The sequence below is a fragment of the Sphaeramia orbicularis genome, chromosome 24 (assembly GCF_902148855.1).
Source record: "Sphaeramia orbicularis chromosome 24, fSphaOr1.1, whole genome shotgun sequence".
Lineage (NCBI taxonomy): Eukaryota > Metazoa > Chordata > Actinopteri > Kurtiformes > Apogonidae > Sphaeramia > Sphaeramia orbicularis.
In genome coordinates this window covers 21,240,311-21,258,440 of record NC_043979.1, presented here as the reverse complement: position 1 = coordinate 21,258,440, position 18,130 = coordinate 21,240,311, and the positions used below count along the sequence as shown (strand labels likewise).

General features: G+C 34.4%; 1 protein-coding gene and 1 long non-coding RNA gene across 17 annotated transcripts in view; one reads left to right on the top strand and one right to left on the bottom strand.

Moving 5' to 3' along the window:
- Positions 1 to 2,690, top strand: part of epb41l2 (erythrocyte membrane protein band 4.1 like 2) — a 58,348-nt gene extending 55,658 nt beyond the window's left edge. For all 16 annotated transcript variants that reach the window (XM_030128135.1, XM_030128131.1, XM_030128132.1 and 13 more), the window contains one exon: positions 152 to 2,690. In XM_030128135.1, coding sequence (XP_029983995.1) covers positions 152 to 157 — 6 coding nt within the window. In that variant the 3' untranslated portion in view covers positions 158 to 2,690. The remainder of the gene's footprint in view (positions 1 to 151) is intronic.
- LOC115414813 (uncharacterized) lies at positions 2,111 to 14,983 on the bottom strand. Its single transcript, XR_003934722.1, has 3 exons — positions 14,624 to 14,983; positions 9,960 to 10,147; positions 2,111 to 4,249 (listed from the first exon to the last, which is right to left on the bottom strand). It is a non-coding gene; the product is annotated as an uncharacterized LOC115414813 (long non-coding RNA).
- Positions 14,984 to 18,130: the final 3,147 nt, after the last annotated feature.

The following is an 18,130-nucleotide window of genomic DNA, read 5'->3' as shown; positions in this document are numbered from 1 at the left end:
TCTTAAAGGGCTAATTTAGAAAGAAATCAAAATGAAACCAAACATCCCACATAAATGTATAAATGAAGTGACGTTTGTGGCCAGGAGTGGTTTTCATGCCAAATGTCACTTCATCCAGGCTGATTGGTTCTATTTTTCCCCCAACATGTAGAGCTGAAGGGCCCATCGTGACTGTTTTCTCTGTTGACATTGACCTTCATCACCCTACATCCACCAACCCTGACTGACTGAAGAGGAGAAGGAAAAGAAGAGAAGCAAAACACCAGGAGGATGAGGGGGGGGAGAGGAGATTAGACAGAGGGAGAGAAGTCAGTCTTTTCTTACATGTCTGTGGTGCATCTAAAACCCCTCACTCCAAAACAAAGAAAAATAATATCCTCACTCCTTCTGAGGGAACAAAAAGAACCACTTTGTTAGCTTAACATTTGTAGTGTGTTTTTATTTTATTTTTTTAATAGGTCTTTTTTTTTTTTTTCTTTAACTGTTTGTTTTACAAAAAAGAGAGAAGATAGTGTGTCTGTCATGTTTCAAGAAAAAGAAAAAAACCCTGTAGGAATGCACTGATAATCAAAGCTGACAGTAGATAACATATGAATAATCGTACTGATTATCAGTACTAGGATGCGACTGTGATCTTCAGGTGTCAACGCAAAGTGTATCCTTTTCATACACGGACTGATGCATTCCTACAAACAAAAGTAATTTGTTAAATTACAGCCCCCTCCCATACTGTTATTGTGTAAATCAAGCTGTAATATAATATGGCTGGATTTACTGCAATAAAACAGTCTCACTCATTAAAACACATTAAGTATCAGGAAGTGGGAGCAGTTTGTTAGAGCAACCCCAATTCTGAAAAAGTCGGGACTGAGTAGAATGTAATGAAAACAGAATGCAATGATTGCATGTTAATGTTTTAAACTCCTATTTTATTCACAACAGCACATAGAAATAATATCAAATCATACCAGTTTTAGAGAAAACTTTTGAATGTAATGGCAGCGACACTTCTTGATAAATTTCCTATGTTTTACTGTGAATAAAATATAGGTTTATGAAATTTTAAATCATTGCATTTTGTTTCTATTTACATTTTATAACATGTCCCGGCTTTTCCGTAACTGTAGTTATAACAGATTATAAAATAGGGAGCTGTACGTTTAAAATATTGCAGTACAACAAATCAAGCAGGTTATTGAATTTATATGGTTCTGTTTTTTTTGTCTGTAAGAATAGATTTTATTCATCCACATTCCCTGTGTGTTGACTAGCAGCTGACTGAGTCCATTTTCTGTTCCAATACAGTTTTTACTGAAGAAACATTTCATCATTTATGTGGAATACAGTGGAATCCTTAGAGTGGGTTAGTGGATTTGACAGTAAATGAGCCTGAACATTCAAATGATGTGGGTGGAATAAATCCCTTTGTGATGCTTGGTGAATTAGGCAAACGAGGAATAAGTTTTACCCCATTTTCATATTTATCTTTTTTGGACATTGGAACAGAAAATGGACTGACTTTAAAGCTGCTGTATACATTTTCTGTACAGTTAAAAATAAAGGTTATTAGATGGGAGCAATATTACAGCTTTTTATTAGCTATTCACTGTCCCTGGGCCCGCCCACTGTACGACACTAATGATTCTTATTGGGCCTCAGGGAAGCAGGGGAATAGGACGCAGATTTTGATTGGGAGAGAGGGACCACTAAACTGACAGCTAATTGGGAGACACAAGAGGCAAATCGGCAACTATTAACATCTACTTGGGAATGAAAAGGAACTGAATGTCAATTGAAGTCGGCCTTAATTTATGGCAGTCGTGTTCTTTAGCTTCATGCATTTTGACAATAGAAGATTTCAGCACTGCTAGAACACAATTTGTAATCTAACATTTTGATTCAAAAGCAGTTTTGTGCTAAAATCAATAGTGGGACCAAAAGAGAACATGCAGGTGGAGCAGCACGAAATGACAACAGAACTGAGATCAGTTTGCGTTGGGAGTCTGTCGTCATCGTTCAGCTCTGACGTCCACTTCTAACTTCACATCAGACTAGATCAAACACAAAGGCACAAAACTTTTCATATCCACAAAAAAAATATCACTAGTTTTCTTACAAGAGCATCTTAAAGTAAGTCTAGATAGAGGACTACTGCGTCGACTGGTTTAAGAATGTGTAGACAAACACATCCGCGCTCATACAGTCTGTGTGGATGACCTTTGACCTGAAACCGTCTGTGTTGTAATTGATTCACCGAACCAAATACTCTGCATTGTCGTCATGTTTTGTGTTTGTGACCTGCTGAAAATATCAGAAATCCACTTCAACTTAAACCACCAAATTAAATCAAAACACTCAGTTGCATTCGAGCACAACAAACACAAACGGTTGTGACGCGATAATATGGTGCAGCCTAAAGGGAAGTGAATCAGAGGGGTTGAAGTGCTCTTGAGCCACTGAAATAAAAAATCTTTGCAATCTTTCATCAGTTTCCTGCTGCTTTGCTTAAAATGCATCAGAAATTCAGCTAAAACTGTGACTCTGTGTAAAAAAAAAAAAAAAAAAAAAAAAAGTGGCGTTAAATGGATTGGAACAAGTGCTAATGTGTTTTGTAGTGCTTTTCAGTGAAGGCAGCAAAAAAAACCATATTTACCAGATTTAAGATGATTAAAAATTAAGTGCCGCTGATTTAAAAAAAAAAAAAAAAAAAAAAATCAAAACATTCCACTTGCCCAGATTAATCTACTCCTGTCTGACTGGACATTTTAAATGTAAATCCACAGAATAATTTATGACTTTAGTAACACACTCTTTCCGCAGTGTACTGATTTATAATCTATAGCACATCAGGATAATGTTCCTCTTAATGTGACTCTTCAGGCTTCTATGGGAAAACACCGGTCTGACCTCGACTATGCATTAAAATGACATTCCACATGAGGAAGCTTTAACCTCGAAGGTTGCGAAGAGGCAAAATAAATTTGACGACAACCAAGCCGTGCGACATTAGGCAGCTGTGGAAGCTTTTGCTGTTCCAAAAAAACTAAAATAAATGAGCACTGGTTATATAACAACTATATTTGTAGATGTTCTCATCATTTGTTGTCTTCTGTGTGAAACTGATGTAGTTTGTTGACAGGTGGGATATGTTGCACCCCCTCTTGGTTATTTTTTATTTTATTTTATTTTTTGTAATGTCACGATGTTTTTGACATTGAAGGAATATCCCTACAAATCAGATTTTCTGCCTCCGCTTCCTTTTTCTTTTTGTACTCGTAGCCTCGGGCTTGACTGCTGTTAGGGGCTCTTCTTTTAACCAGTCACAGGAGCTTTGGGGTTTCCAGTTCAGGTTTTCCAAAATGTTTGTAGCTTTTTCTTATCCATTTGATGTGAGGTTATTCTTCGGCAACCATAAAAAAAAAAAAAAAAAAGACATGCTTTGCAACAACCACACATTTTTTTTATTGAAACAAAGAACAGAACTCCACAGAAGATGCTTCTGCACCAGCTGATTAAAAAAAAAACCTTCAGGGATCTCAGAATGGAGCCTACATATTCACATTGTGATATTTTTCTGTGAAGAAACTGATTTTAAAAGGTAAACAATGTAGTTCATGTCATATCTCAGGCTTCGGAGTGCAGTTTGCCTCCATCAGATATGATAAAAGTCAAGGAAAACAGCACTTTTTTTTTTTTTTTTTTTTAGATTTTGTCAAATAAAGTAACCCTCACTTCAAAAAAACAAACAAGAACAATTTATACAAAAAGAACAGTTTTTGGAAAACCAACCAGCTGCCTCATTGTTTCCTCTTAGCCAACCAATGATCACCAGTAGATTTTTTTCTATCTAGCAGCTTATTTGTCTCGTGTCTCCTCACACACAGCCACACCTTCCCTGTGTAACACTGTTTAAATAAAGGATTGTTATACTCTGAAATCTGTGTTCGCCTCGTTTCCTTGTTAATAAGTTGATGAAAATGCATAGATGTTTGGTCTATCTGTGTTAAGTCCAACCTTTGAAGTCGCATCCTAAACTGGAAATGTCCCCATAAGACCACAGCTGATGACTAGATCATTTAAATCCATGCTGAGGACAGTTTATGTGTGAAATGTCCACAGTCCACTGATGCAGAGGGGTTTTAGGAGTATGAGTGTGACCCCACACTCCTCTTCCTCAGGGGTGAACTTCTGGACACCGGCCTGTAGATGGCGCTTCTGTCCTGCTGGTTCCTGGACAGATCAGCCTCAACTGGAATAAGATCAGAAAATAGTCTTAAATAAAGTGGGTCACAAAATATGGCACATGACACAAACAGTGGGTGGAGGATGTTTGGATGTTTTCACTGACATATTGTCAGCTTTAGGGGAACATATGTACAGCTAATGGGTTGATATTAATCACAGTATATACACAGCCTGGCCAGAAAAAGCCCACACACAGTATGTCATTGGACAGAGACTTGGATTTGATAACATTTAAGTTACCACAACTTAACTTTTTAAATTAATCTGTGAGGGCATTTGAGTTTGACTTGTAAAGAATATTAAGTTGATAGTGATAACTCTTGTTTGTACTTGTAGCTATATCAGAAAATTCAATATTTTTTCATCCTCATGAAGTTGTGGCAACCAGTCTCCTGCACCCACACAAAAGGGGGGAAAACAGATATAAATGATAGAATAAAGAAAACATTACAATACAGTAATAAATCAAATTAAATAGAAGTGTTTTAAGTACAGGGTGGGGAAGCAAAATTTACAATATTTTGAGGCAGGGATTGAAAGACAGTGTATGACCAATTAGTTTATTGAAAGTCATGACAATTTATTTGCCACAAGAAAATGTACATAATAGAAAATGTTTTTATTCTATGTGTCCTCCTTCTTTCTCAATAACTGCCTTCACACGCTTCCTGAAACTTGCACAAGTGTTCCTCAAATATTCGGGTGACAACTTCTCCCATTCTTCTTTAATAGTATCTTCCAGACTTTCTCGTAATACTTTTGCTCATAGTCATTCTCTTCTTTCCATTATAAACAGTCTTTATGGACACTCCAACTATTTTTGAAATCTCCTTTGGTGTGACGAGTGCATTCAGCAAATCACACACTCTGACGTTTGCTTTCCTGATTACTCATATGGGCAAAAGTTTCTGAAAAGGTATGGATAATAGTGTTAGGTATGATTATGACATCAATATATGTTTGGTTTCAAAACAATTGACGTAGTGCCTGCTGAGAAAAAACAACTAAATGTTCATTGTAAATTTTGCTTCCCCACCCTGTAGTATTTTAGATCTTGTGTAAATCATAGTCCTAATTGTACTGATGAGTCTTTGAGCATTTTACTATTAGCTTCATCCGTATCAGTGCTTCTGTATATGACAGAAACTCATGAAAAACACAAAATCTAATTTTAAGTCAAGTATTTTGATTTAGAAATATAAAATGTTCCAAAAATGTTTGTCAGTTGTGTTTGTTGTCACCTGCCTAGGGACTACAGATGGAAATTAGCACTGTCGCTACAATCTGGCATATTTACAGCTGCAGTTGTTGTAGATGTTTGTTAATATGCACTGTCCCCGACAAATAAATAAATTAAAAATACTATTCACCAGAAAATCCATCTTTAACCCTCCGGTATCCCGTCCAGCAAGGCCCTTATTAAGCACCGAATATGCCATTTTGGCACACTTGTGGAATAATGTCAAAAAATTTTCATAGTTTGTTTTTAATTCTTTTACACTTTTTTCTATTTCATCAACTTGAGCCGTAAATAAAAATACCAAATACTCTATAACTATCACATTTTTTTTAACCCTTTAAATGCTGTGTTTGTAATGTAAACAAACCCTTTTTTTGGACGCAAAAAAACACAAAAAAATAATTTTTTTTCAATATACTACATAAAAAGTGGATCACATATAATTTGATTTTTTCAGCCTGGCATATGTCAATGATTAACAGCAACAGTGGTTAATTTGCATTATTATTTTTGGCGCTAGGTCAAATGTTCAAAAATACTAGCATCTGTCACCAAGTGCGTGAAAATGCACACCTATAAATCAAACTATTAAATATTATATAATGATTTATTTTTCTGCTCTAATTTGATTTTTTTTTTTTTGTAAATAAAGGTCAGCCCTAATCATACATATCAAGTAATCATTCATTTTACATTTTTTTTTAACCCTTTAAACGATCTCTTTTCATCATGATGTCACTACATTTTTTGATGCAAAAAACACAAAATATGTTGTTTTTTTTTTTTTTCAGAATACTACATAAAAATTTGATTACATATTATTTGATTTTTGCAGCCTGGCATATGTCAATGATTAACAGCAACATTAGCAACGTTAATAAATTAATTTAGACCCTCACCTCTCAAATGAAGCCCAGATATCAGTAAAAGTAGGATTTATGCCTTAATGGATTTCAGATCAAAAACAGTGGTTATAATGGAAGAAATAGTGCGTTTTAGGCACATTTGGGAAACAGATGCTAGTCTTGTAATTTTCTTTTGTTTACAATGTGCAAATTTTAATTGGTGGCCAGAATTTTAAAGATCATGCACAAATGAACAACTTTTGAATTCTAACCTTATTTAAATTGTGAAAAATAATTTGAAGTTTTTTAACACAAAGTGCAAAGTGTGCCTAAAAAGCACACCTGGATACTGGAGGGTTAAAAGAGGGTCTGCATGTGACGTCACCGCTAGCGGAAGTCACCGCGGTTCCGCCCACTGAGTGGCAGAAAGAGAGATGAATAGCGGCTTTGGCTTGAATACTGCAAAAACTTTAGAACAGTCTAAAAAACGGGAAAGAGCTGTAGTGCCATTGATTGCACAAATAGGTTTAAAAAGCACTCGGAGTTATCGTTTTAGCGGCGACCTAAAGCCAAAGACAGAAGAAGCAGATGGATCGCTGCAATTCAAAGAAATAACTGGAATCCAGGCAACGAAACCTGGATTTGTGTCAGGTAACGTTAATTTATGCTGTATTCCTATGTAAAATCATACCTTAAATTACATATTGTTTTGGCTAACGTTACATCTTAGTAAAGCTCTTAATGTTAGCATCTGTCATTTAGTTCTATGTTTCATAACTGAAATGTTTTTGTCTTCAGTTGTGTGATTATGAACCTTGTGCTCCACATAATTTGTAAACTAGCTTAAACTGAGGCTAACCTAGTTTTCCAAATAAGGGGGTACTCTAGCACAAAGCTATTGTAGCTGTTTTGTATCAAGTATTTGATGTAAACTCTACTTAAATATCCACAGTACCAGTAGATCATCCACTCACTTGGGTCAATACTAAGGGTTCAACTCCAGTAAATCAGTAGTGAACTGTGAGCACTACTGCTGGGCCTTTACCTTGGCAATCACCGCCAAGAAAATACGTCTGCACTGACAGAAAACCTCAAAAACAATAGTATGTTGAATTAAAGTACTCACCAGCTGTAATCCTCTAATTAACGATGGCAAGGATGTCAACAACTCTTTGTCTTTTGTATGCTTTCAGCCTTTGCAGTGGGTATTTTCCCGGTGTTGAAATCAGGTTCATATAAATGTCAGGATACGTGATTTCCGGCCACATATCAATGTTCGTAGACCACTTGTTGTTTGGTAGCTTGTATGGATCCATGTCCAGTCCAATTGTCTTTAATTTCATGTTATATTCTACATTTTCCCTGGTCTTGCTGTAGTTACTGTGATGCTCCGCCATGTTGAGCCGGTTTGTTTTTGCCGCTCAGTCTGACTTAGAGGGGCGTGGCCTGGGGGGGAAGTGACGTATGTGCATGTCCTCTTTAGCTACTCTTATTCACTGTAAGTCTGATGCTTACAGGTGCTAACTAACAGAAAGTAGGAAAGATGTAGTTTTGCTTTAATTTAAGGTACATTAATATAATGACATGCAAATATTCAGCTTTTCAGTGGGGTTCATAGACGTTTTAGGTCAGTAGTTCTAAAATGTGATTCGTTAAAGTAGGTGGAAATCCATTTTTAAGCTAGCCTGATTAGCTGCTAATGGTAGACAGTTTAGCCTACTGACTAGATTTATTATTTTCACTAGCTTCAAATCACTAATTAGCACTAATTGTCCATTTTTATTTTTTATGTTTGAAGAGTTGCCCGTGATAGCATGAAACTTCACATAATCATACGTACCTTTACACATAAAGTGTACTTTATGAGCAGGGGAAAGTGTGTTTTTCAAGCTAAACTGATGGTTGCCACTGTTGTTTGGTTCTAATGGACATCCCAGTCCCAAACTCCTCCATAGAAACATGAACTGAGCTTACATTAAAAACTAATAATGTAAACATCTTCTGTCAGAGTAGCTTTATTGAAGTGTTTGTCAGTGGAGACAACATATTTCTAAAGTTAAGTCAGCTAAATGAAGACTGTTTATCCACAGCAGCAGATGCTTTGGACCACATGCTGACATATTTCACCACCAGGCTAACTCTTAATAGACCAAATCACAATGAGTGTCAGTGACTGTTAAAGTTTGTGACATAAACCAAAAATAGCATGCCCTTTTGGTTTGTAAGCCTGCTCACAGCAAACATCTGGAACAGCTGTAACAACAAATTTAGAAAGTTCCATTTTTAATCAGAGACTCAAACTAATCTAAACAGAGTCATAATGGGTATACAGGATGTGTGTTTTAATATTTCAGTGTGTGTGTATCTGTGTTTAATTTCAGAGAACAGGCTAAAGATCATATTTTATTATCCGTGCCCTTTTCATACTTTCATCACATATAAAAACAATTGTGTTTAGGAACATTCACATCAACAAGGCTTTCCATGCCTGTATGTTCACATTCAGTTTAATTCTAAATCGACATGTTCTTCTTTTCTGCTTGCAGTCTTATTTATTTCAGATATATTCGTTATCTAGACTGCAGCCTGCTTCCAGGCACCACAGACTTAATTTGTACCTGTAGGGACATGAGCTGTCAGGTACTGTTCAGGAGATGATGGAGAATTAGACTTTTAACAAGACACTGTCTCTGTGTGTGGTTGCAGGTGTAACAGTGTACTTCTGTTTTTATTTTTCAGCAGAATTTGACAAAACTGAAATGATTTGTCATTCTATATGGTATGTTTTTGCCCTAAAACTCCCTATACTGTTTTACGGTTGTAAAAATGTGGCCCTTAAAATGCCATGTCCCCACAGTATCCATTTAACCTCAGTGAAAAAGTGAATGTATCATAACCAGAGGTCTGGAAATGGCTGCCATTAGACCTTTTTTTTTTTTTTTTTTTTTGCGTGTGTTTCCTGAAAAATCAAAAAAATATGACATAGACAGTTATTTTAGGAAGGTGACATTATAGAAAACACTTCAAATACTGTATTTAAATTGATGTATGTACCATTTTAAAACAAATTAATGACAGCTACATGTCTCTTAAAAGTATGTGACAAGGCCATGTAGCATCTTCTTTACTTGCACACTGTTTTTAAATTTCTAAGAAAAAAAAAAAAAAGTAAAAAAAATTACATTTGTTTTTACTTTTTAAAATTTGGATTGTATGAAAGCAATTTTTTTTCCAATCTTCTTGCTTAGGCTATTTGCCTGATTTGAATGGTCTTTAATAATGACACCACAGACATAATTTGTACCTGTAGGGACATGAGCTGTCAGGTATTGTTCAGGAGATGATGGAAAATTAGACTTTTAACAAGACACTGTCTCTGTGTGTGGTTGCAGGTATAATGGTGTACTTCTGTTTTTATTTTTCAGCAGAATTTGACAAAACTAAAATGATTTGTCATTTTATATGGTATGTTTTTGCCCTAAAACTCCCTGGACTGTTTTACAGTTGTAAAAATATGGCCCTTAAAATGCCATGTCCCCACAGTATCCTTTTAACCTCAGTGAAACAGTGAATATATCATAACCAGAGGTCTGGACATGGCTGATATGAAAGTTTAATGCCATGCTTACCCTGCCTGAGTTTCCAGTTCAGATATATAAGCAGTTGCAGGAGGAGCAGACAGATGGACAGGAACAGCACTATGACAAACAGCCATAGGGGAAGCAGTCCGTCTGTCTGTGTGTACGTCTGTGTGACTGTCTGTCGAAGGAGCAGAGCCAGATCAGCCCAGGGGCCACTCAGAACCTCCATACGGCCCCTGGATTAATGACCAAGAGAGAGAGAGGAGGTCAGGACAGATGCGATAATGTGGTTTTTGATCAGATAACACCTCAGGGAGCATTGATTTGGTGATTTGCAGGTTAGAAGATATCTAGACTCAAAAGTGGGTTCAAAGTGCCCGGTAAATGTTTTAATGGCTGTAGCAGCTATTTGTCATCATCAAAATTAAATCAACTTAAAGGTGACTGAACTTAAGATTTTAACCCTTTCATGCATAGTGGTCACTACATTGGACAGTTATTCTTCAGCTGTTCTCTTGTATATTCATGGATTTTGTTGTTTTAGTTCCATATCAGCCAACACAGTGGACACTAGTACATCATCCCAAACACTGCAATTCATACAATCACTGTAACTTTGCTGTTCTTGATAAACCTGATCTGCAGTAACATTTTTGAGTGTAAATCAATTGCTAATTGTTATTAGACTGTAATTAACAGTTTTCTGGGGAAAAAAAAAGTTTTTTTTTTTTTTTTTTTTGCATATCCTCCTGAAACCCAGCAATGCATTTTGTCCTCTGTAGGGGACAAAAGTTTGACAGGTTTACTTTAAAAATGCTATGCATTGCAAAGGACATTCCATTAAAAAATCAATCAATAAATAAAAATAATTTAAAAATGTATCTGAAAAAACTGTTGCATTATGCAGTTTCCAATCAAGACAATTTTTTAATGTAAAAAAGCTAAAACTGTCAATTTCCTGGGTCTCAGGAGGATATTATCGCCATGAAATGAGTAATAACTAATATTAGAGTATGATAAAAATGTGAGAAAACAGTAGCAATTTAGCAATTAGCGGCATTAAAAATGTTTTTATTTCATAGTTTTCACACAGTATATCACTTTCTGATGATGATTTTTTTAAAATAAATGTTTCTTTGCTTCAAAACTTAAATGCATGGTGTCCAGCTGAGTGGACATTTTTGTAACTCCACAAAAATTAGGTTCATTAAAAAAATTAAAAAAATCAATTGCATTGATTTTTTCATGCCTAAAGAGGAATAAAAACGCTCAAGAAAAAAATATTGACCAAGGTTCTCATAATTCATGCATGAAAGGGATAGCATAATTCAAATAACCACTGGGTGCACCATGGGTTTGTGGTTTACACAGTCAAAAACACAATGTCCATACCTTAGATGTAGTTCAAGTGGTTTATTTTAATGATTTTTGCAGGAAAACAACAACCAAGGCCTTTCGTGCTGTTTCTCCTGCTCATCTTGTCTGTCTGTCTGTCTGTCTGTCTGTCTGTCTGTCTGTCTGTCTGTCTGTCTGTCAGTCAGTCAACAACTGGTAATAAACCATAGGCCCACCCAGGTGCATGCTGATCCCTCTTAGTGCTGCCTATTTGTGCCCATGGTCTAAACCAGGGGTGTCAAACTCATTTTAGTTCAGGGGCCACATTCAGCTAAATTTGATCTGAAGTGGGCTGAACCAGTAAAATAATAACATAATAATATATATGTAATGTCAACTCCAAATGTTCCTCAATGTTTTAGAGCGAAAAAAGTAAAATTAAACAATGAAAATGTTTACATCTACAAACTGTCCTTTCAAACAATGTGAATAACATGAACAAACTCAAACAATAAGTGTAATTTTAACAATGTCATGCTTCAGTTCATCATTTCCACATGTTCATTATAACTTACAGATCACAGCGGGTCTACAAATACACAAAAACATTTAATATCAAGCAGAAAATCATTAACATTGTTCTTACTTCTCTTAAAACATTTCAGGTTGTTCATTTTTGTTCAGGTTATTCACATTTTTTTTTAAATCATACTTTGTTTTAGTGTAAATACATGAAAATATTTACATTTACTATGAGAAAAAAATTGGAGTTGTAAGTATTTATAGATTATTATGATAGTATTTTACTGGTTTGACCCACTTGAGATTGAATTGGTCTGAATGTGGAACCTGAACTAAAAGGATTGTTAATATCTTAGTGTAATTTTTGCATTTCCCAAATTCATCCCAAGGGCTGGACTAGACCCTTTGGCGGGCCAGATTTGGCCCCCGGGCCTCATGTTTGACACCTGTGGTCTAAACCAATATGAAAACACAAAACAAAAAGGTGCTAAATACTAAAGAATGAAAGCAATAACCATGAAAATCCAAAAATATATTCTAAATATTAAACAAAGAAAAAGCAAACAAATCAAAATAAACAATTAGCAAACTATACTAAATTACTAAACAAAAAAGTACATTAACTTTAAACAAAAAACTAAATAGACTAATAGTTCCTACAACAGCATCAGTTGCACCAGGATTCTGTCATCACTCTTCTGAGTCTCATCCTGCACATTTAACAAACATTTAACATTTTACTTCATACATACAACCCCAATTCTAGTCATTCAATTAGAATGTATAGAATGTCAGAAATGTGTAAAATGTAATCAGTGATTTACTCTCATAAGACTTTTTTTCTTTTTTTTGCCTAAATCATCAAATATTCAATTTCTGGTTAAGTTTTTTGTGTTTCCTGAAAAAAAAAAAAAAAAAAAAGACATAGGCAGTTATTTTAGGAAAGTGACATTATAGAAAACACTTCAAATACTGTATTTAAATTGATGTATATACTATTTTAAGACAATTTAATGACAAGTACATGTCTCTTAGAAGTATGTGACAAGGCCATGTAGCATCCTCTTTTCTTGCACACTTTTTAAATTTCTGAATAAATAAATAAATATATAAATTTGTTTTTACTTTTTAAATTTGGTTTGTATGAAAGCAATTTTTTTTCCAGTCTTCTTGCTTAGGCTATTTGCCTGATTTGAGTGGTCTTTAATAATGACTTTTTCTAATCAGATATTAACCCTTTCATGCATAAGTCACTACAGTGGACAGTTATTCTCCAGCTGTTCTCTTGTATATTAATGGGTTTTGTTGTTTTAGTTCCATATTAGCCAACACAGTGGACACTTACGCAGCATCTCATACCCTGACATTCAGACCATTACTGTAACTTTGCTGTTCGTGATAAACCTGATCTGCAGTAACATGTTTTAGTGTAAATCAATTGTTATTTGTTAGACAAAAAGGTTTTTTTTTGCATATTATCTCCATGAAGTGAGTAATTACTAGCATTAGAATGTGTTAAAATGTGAGAAGACATCAGATTAGCAGCATTAAAAATGTTTTTATTTCATTGTTTTCATATCACTTTCTGATATTGGGTTTTAAACACGTTTCTTTACTTCAAAAATTAAATGCAGGGATATTTTTGTTACTGTATAGAAAAAAAAAACTCGATCACATTGTTTTTTTTTTTTTATGCCTAAGGAGGAATAAAAACACTCAAGAAAAAAAAATCTTGACTAAGGTTCTCATAATTCATGCATGAAAGGGTTAAGGTAGTAAATTGTTGCTCTAAATTAAAATGAAAGAATAATCATCTTTATTTATAAAAAAAAAAAAAAAAAAGAACAAGACCCCATTTTAGAGACTAAAACTTTAGATTCCTTTTTTCTTCTATTGTTTTGTGTCATTGTAGACATAACAATTGGAAGAGTAGACCCAGTTCTAAATAGTGCATAAATAATAGATTTATTCCTAAAACAGTTTCTCAGTTGTGTACTTATACCTTAAAGTTGGGTTGGAGTAGCAGAGTAGTAGTAGCTCTAGTTTTAGTTCAGATGTGAAATATGGAATCTCATCTTTATCATGTCATCATTTGTAGATTTTTTTATGGTCCTCTGGCATAATCTACCAAATCTGAAAAACAGTAAAATAATAATTGGATTTCACATTCAGTAACATTCAGTTCAGTTTTATGTACTGTTTACAGTTGGGTATCACAAATATGAGATTTTACTCACTTTACAGTCCACTACAAACAAAAAGTTAAGGATATTTTACATTTTTGGGCTATTTTTTTTTTCAGTTGGGATTCTTGCACAGCACTTTTTACTTTTTTTGTGTGAATTGAATTGAAACACATTTTTTAATGACCAGACACAGTTTTATTTACAAATGACAAAAATGACAAAAATAAAAGACCAAAAACAAAAAATATATATATCCTTAACTTTTTGTTTGTAGTGTACAATATCATCTGTCCTTTGACCCTTGAGTCTAGGGAGAAAACCAAAAAAAGGGGGGGAAATGATTATTTGCCGGGTAGAGTGTCTCAAAATAAGCCTTTACAGATGAAACATGCTGTGTCGATTTCAGTGGCTGTTATCAGAGGTTGTCGCTGTTGGGCAGAAACCTCATAAGTCCATGTTTGGTCTTTGTTTTTGGTCATAAAATGAGTCTGAACATTGGCCTGACAGTTTTAGAAATATTTAACCAATAAAAAGTGTTTAAAACAGCTTGTGACTACATCTCTTAACTCCATTCAATTATGTACAGTATGCATATTTTTTCCAGTTTCCTGCAAAATAACCACTTTGGACATAAGAGGTTTCCGCCCGACAGTGTCGATACGTACTTACAGATTAGAGGATCTCTCAAAATGCAGCTGAAAATGACACTTGGTGCTGAATCCTGGCAGTGGGTGAGTTACTGCATAGTTTCCTTCACAGTAAAACTTTCAGCCAGTGTCACATAAAGTTTCACGACGGCAGTTTCCGAGATAAAATGTGGAAAATATTTAGCTTTGAAATCCATGTAGAAGTCCAAAGGGTTTGTTACGTCCTGTCTTTTTGTTGGTTCATGTTTCTTTTTCGGTGCCTCTTTACCTCTCTTGTCCCTCGCTTGTAGAAATAATCACTTGTGCTTGTGTTGAACTTTGCCCGGTTCCAACAGTCGAACCTTGTGATTACTAAGAAGATTAACTGCACTACTCCTGACCTGGCCTGTATGTGGGAGTCATATGTATGTGGAGATCTGGGCTCCTCAAAATATGAAAATCCTTGCGCATGTTTGTGCATTTGTGTTTGTTTGGGCCTTAGATAAAGCTTCGGTCATTGAACCTTCACCCACTGAGCTCAGTATTTTATTACACACTGGAAACACTTTACTAGAATCTCTTGTCTCACACCTCTTTTCCAACTGTCCTCTGTTTCTGTGTCTGTTTATCTTCACAAACATGTAAATCCCTTTCTTATTATCTGTGGCAGCATTGATTGTACTCAATTGGATTGTCCTTATCTTTTATAAAAAAGACAGATTGAATCAACCTTGTAGAAGTCAATAATGTAATAACAGCCGATAACGTAATAACGGCCGATAATGGAATAAATTTGCCATTTTTAAAATATAATAAGCCAATAACAAAATAAAAGTCCTGAACTGATAATGTAATAACTTTTGGCCAATAGCATTATAACTGTGATTTCTGTGATTTAGTGATTTATTCCGAACATGCAATGAAATTTAACATATATGTTTTGTTTTGTTTTTTTTACACCATTTTTACTGTTGTTTGCAGTGTTGTCAGAATTTTTTTTTTTTTTTTTTTTTTAACTGTGTTTTTACTTATTTTTGACTGTGTAACTGCTTTTTGGAGTTCAACCAGGTGCCAAAAAGCAGCTGGACTGATTTAGAAAAAAAAACAGCCCCAAAACATAAACTACTGGGCCAAAATTCAAATACATGTTGTTGTTCCAGTTCACAGCTCATGTCCAACATCCTAAATCTCTTATTGATGTACATTCTGAGTGAATTATTTAGTAAAAACCTGTAAACTTCAGTTCCTCTCTTTGTCTTTTTTTTTCTTATTCCCCCCTGTTCTGGCCATAGAACACACAGTAAAACAAAACTACTGAAGAAAAGAAACACAAGCACATACTCACAGCAGCTTTTATGAACCTAAAACAGATGACAGTTCACAGCAGCACGTTTACCTGGAATAATGTCTCAGGGGTTAGAGGGTTTTTGTTTTTTGTTTTTTTTTTTTTAAATCTGTTGCATCATACTGTTTCCGTTCAAGGCAAAAAATCCAAAACTTCTACTTTCCTTAGTCTTAGGAGCATATCCCATAAAAACCCAAAAATCCATCACTGACCAAAACCATCTACTGATATAAACTTTTCCATACCTGTTGATCCACTAAAAAGTCAAAAGTCATCAAAAACAATGGTTATGCAATCAAGTACTAACTCCTGTGTGTATCATGTGATTAAAACAGACAGAAAAGAAAACATGGAATGAATAAAAGCACTATTTTTGTCAGTACTATGCCATAGATATTGATGTAAGAACTGAAATGATTTTGGTTATTATCAAGAAAACATGGAAAATGTCTAGATATGAGCTCTGAAATTAAACTCTTATGAGCTATTTTTGTTGCTATCGTTATATTTGTCCAAACAAATGTACCTTTAGTTGTACAAGGCTTTAAAATGAACAAGAAATTGAAGAAAACAAGGGTGGTCTAATAAGTTTTTCTGATTCATACTGATAAAATGCAAAATACAGAGGATAATATTATAATAAATGGCGATTAATCACTTAAAAATGGTTAGATGTAGAGAGAATTTCATTAGGGACCTGACATAAAAGTAGCCCTGGGTCTTTACGGGATTCGCAGGAATTACACTGCAAAAATGTAAATCTTACCAAGTGTATTTTTCTCGTTTGTAGTCAAAATATCTCATTACACTTAAAATAAGACAAAATTACCTAAAGAGTAACTTATAAGTGAGATATAAGAACTTACTTTTTGACCATAGATATTGAAAATCTTATTTCGAGAAATCTTACCAAGATAATATTCACTTGTTCCAATGGCAATTTTTTTTTTTTTTGCTAAATTCAAGATTTTGTGCTTAATTCAAACAAAAAAAAAAAAATCTGCAAATGGAACAAGTGAAAATTATGTTGCTAAGATTTCTTGAAATAACATTTTTAATATCTTTTGTCTAAAAATAAGTTCTTATATCTCACTGAAAAGTAACTCTTTAGGTCACAGGTGTCAAACATGCGGCATGGGGCCCAAATCCGGCCCTCCAAAGGGTCCAGTCCGGCCCTTGGGATGAATTTGTGAAATGCAAGAATTACACTAAGATATGAACAATCCTTTTATTTCAGGTTCCACATTCAGACCAATTCAATTTCAAGTGGGTCAGACCAGTAAAATACGATCATAATAACATATAAAGAATGACAACTCCAATTTTTTTCTCTTTGTAAATGTAAATATTTTAATGTATTTATACTAAAACAAAGTTTAATTTTGCAAAAAAATGTGGAAAAACTTGAATAAATATTAACAAATTGAAATGTCTGAAGAGAAGTAAGTACAATTTTAACAATATTCTGTCTGTTATTAAATGTTTTGTGTGTTTGTAGCTCCGCTGTGATCTGTAAGTTATAATGTACATGTGGAAATGATAAACTGAGGCAGAATATTGTTAAAAATGCACTTATTTTTTCAGTTTGTTCATGTTATTCACATCTTTTGAAAGGATAGTTTGTAGATGTAAACCTTTTCATAATGTAAATGTACTTTTTTACAGAGAAAAGTTTGGAGTTGACATTTTTTATATATTATTATGTTATTATTTTACTGGTTTGGCTCACTTCAGATCAAATTTAGCTGAATGTGGCCCCTGAACTAAAATGAATTTGACACCCCTGCTTTAGGTGATTGTCTTATTTTAAGTGTGATGAGATATTTTGACTAGAAATGAGAAAAATACACTTGGTAAGATTTAGATTTTTGCAGTGTAAAAGGAGCCCCATCAGCTGCAACATTACAGAAGAACATATTAATGCATCAGCAATTCTTATCCAATAACATATTTATAGGTACTGATACCAACACACTAATACTAATTGTACTTGTACTTTTATTGTAGCGGTATTTTTTTTTACATCTGGGTGTTTCACTGCTACTAATGACCGCTGACACAGGGGCGTCTATTCAAACCAGATGTTTTACCACATTTGCCCAGATGTTAACAGCCTGACGATAAAAGAAGCATTTTAGTTTCCTATAAAGTCTCTCCTATCAGGGACCTCAGAGGCTGTTTCTGCACATTTGCATTAAAGTGAGA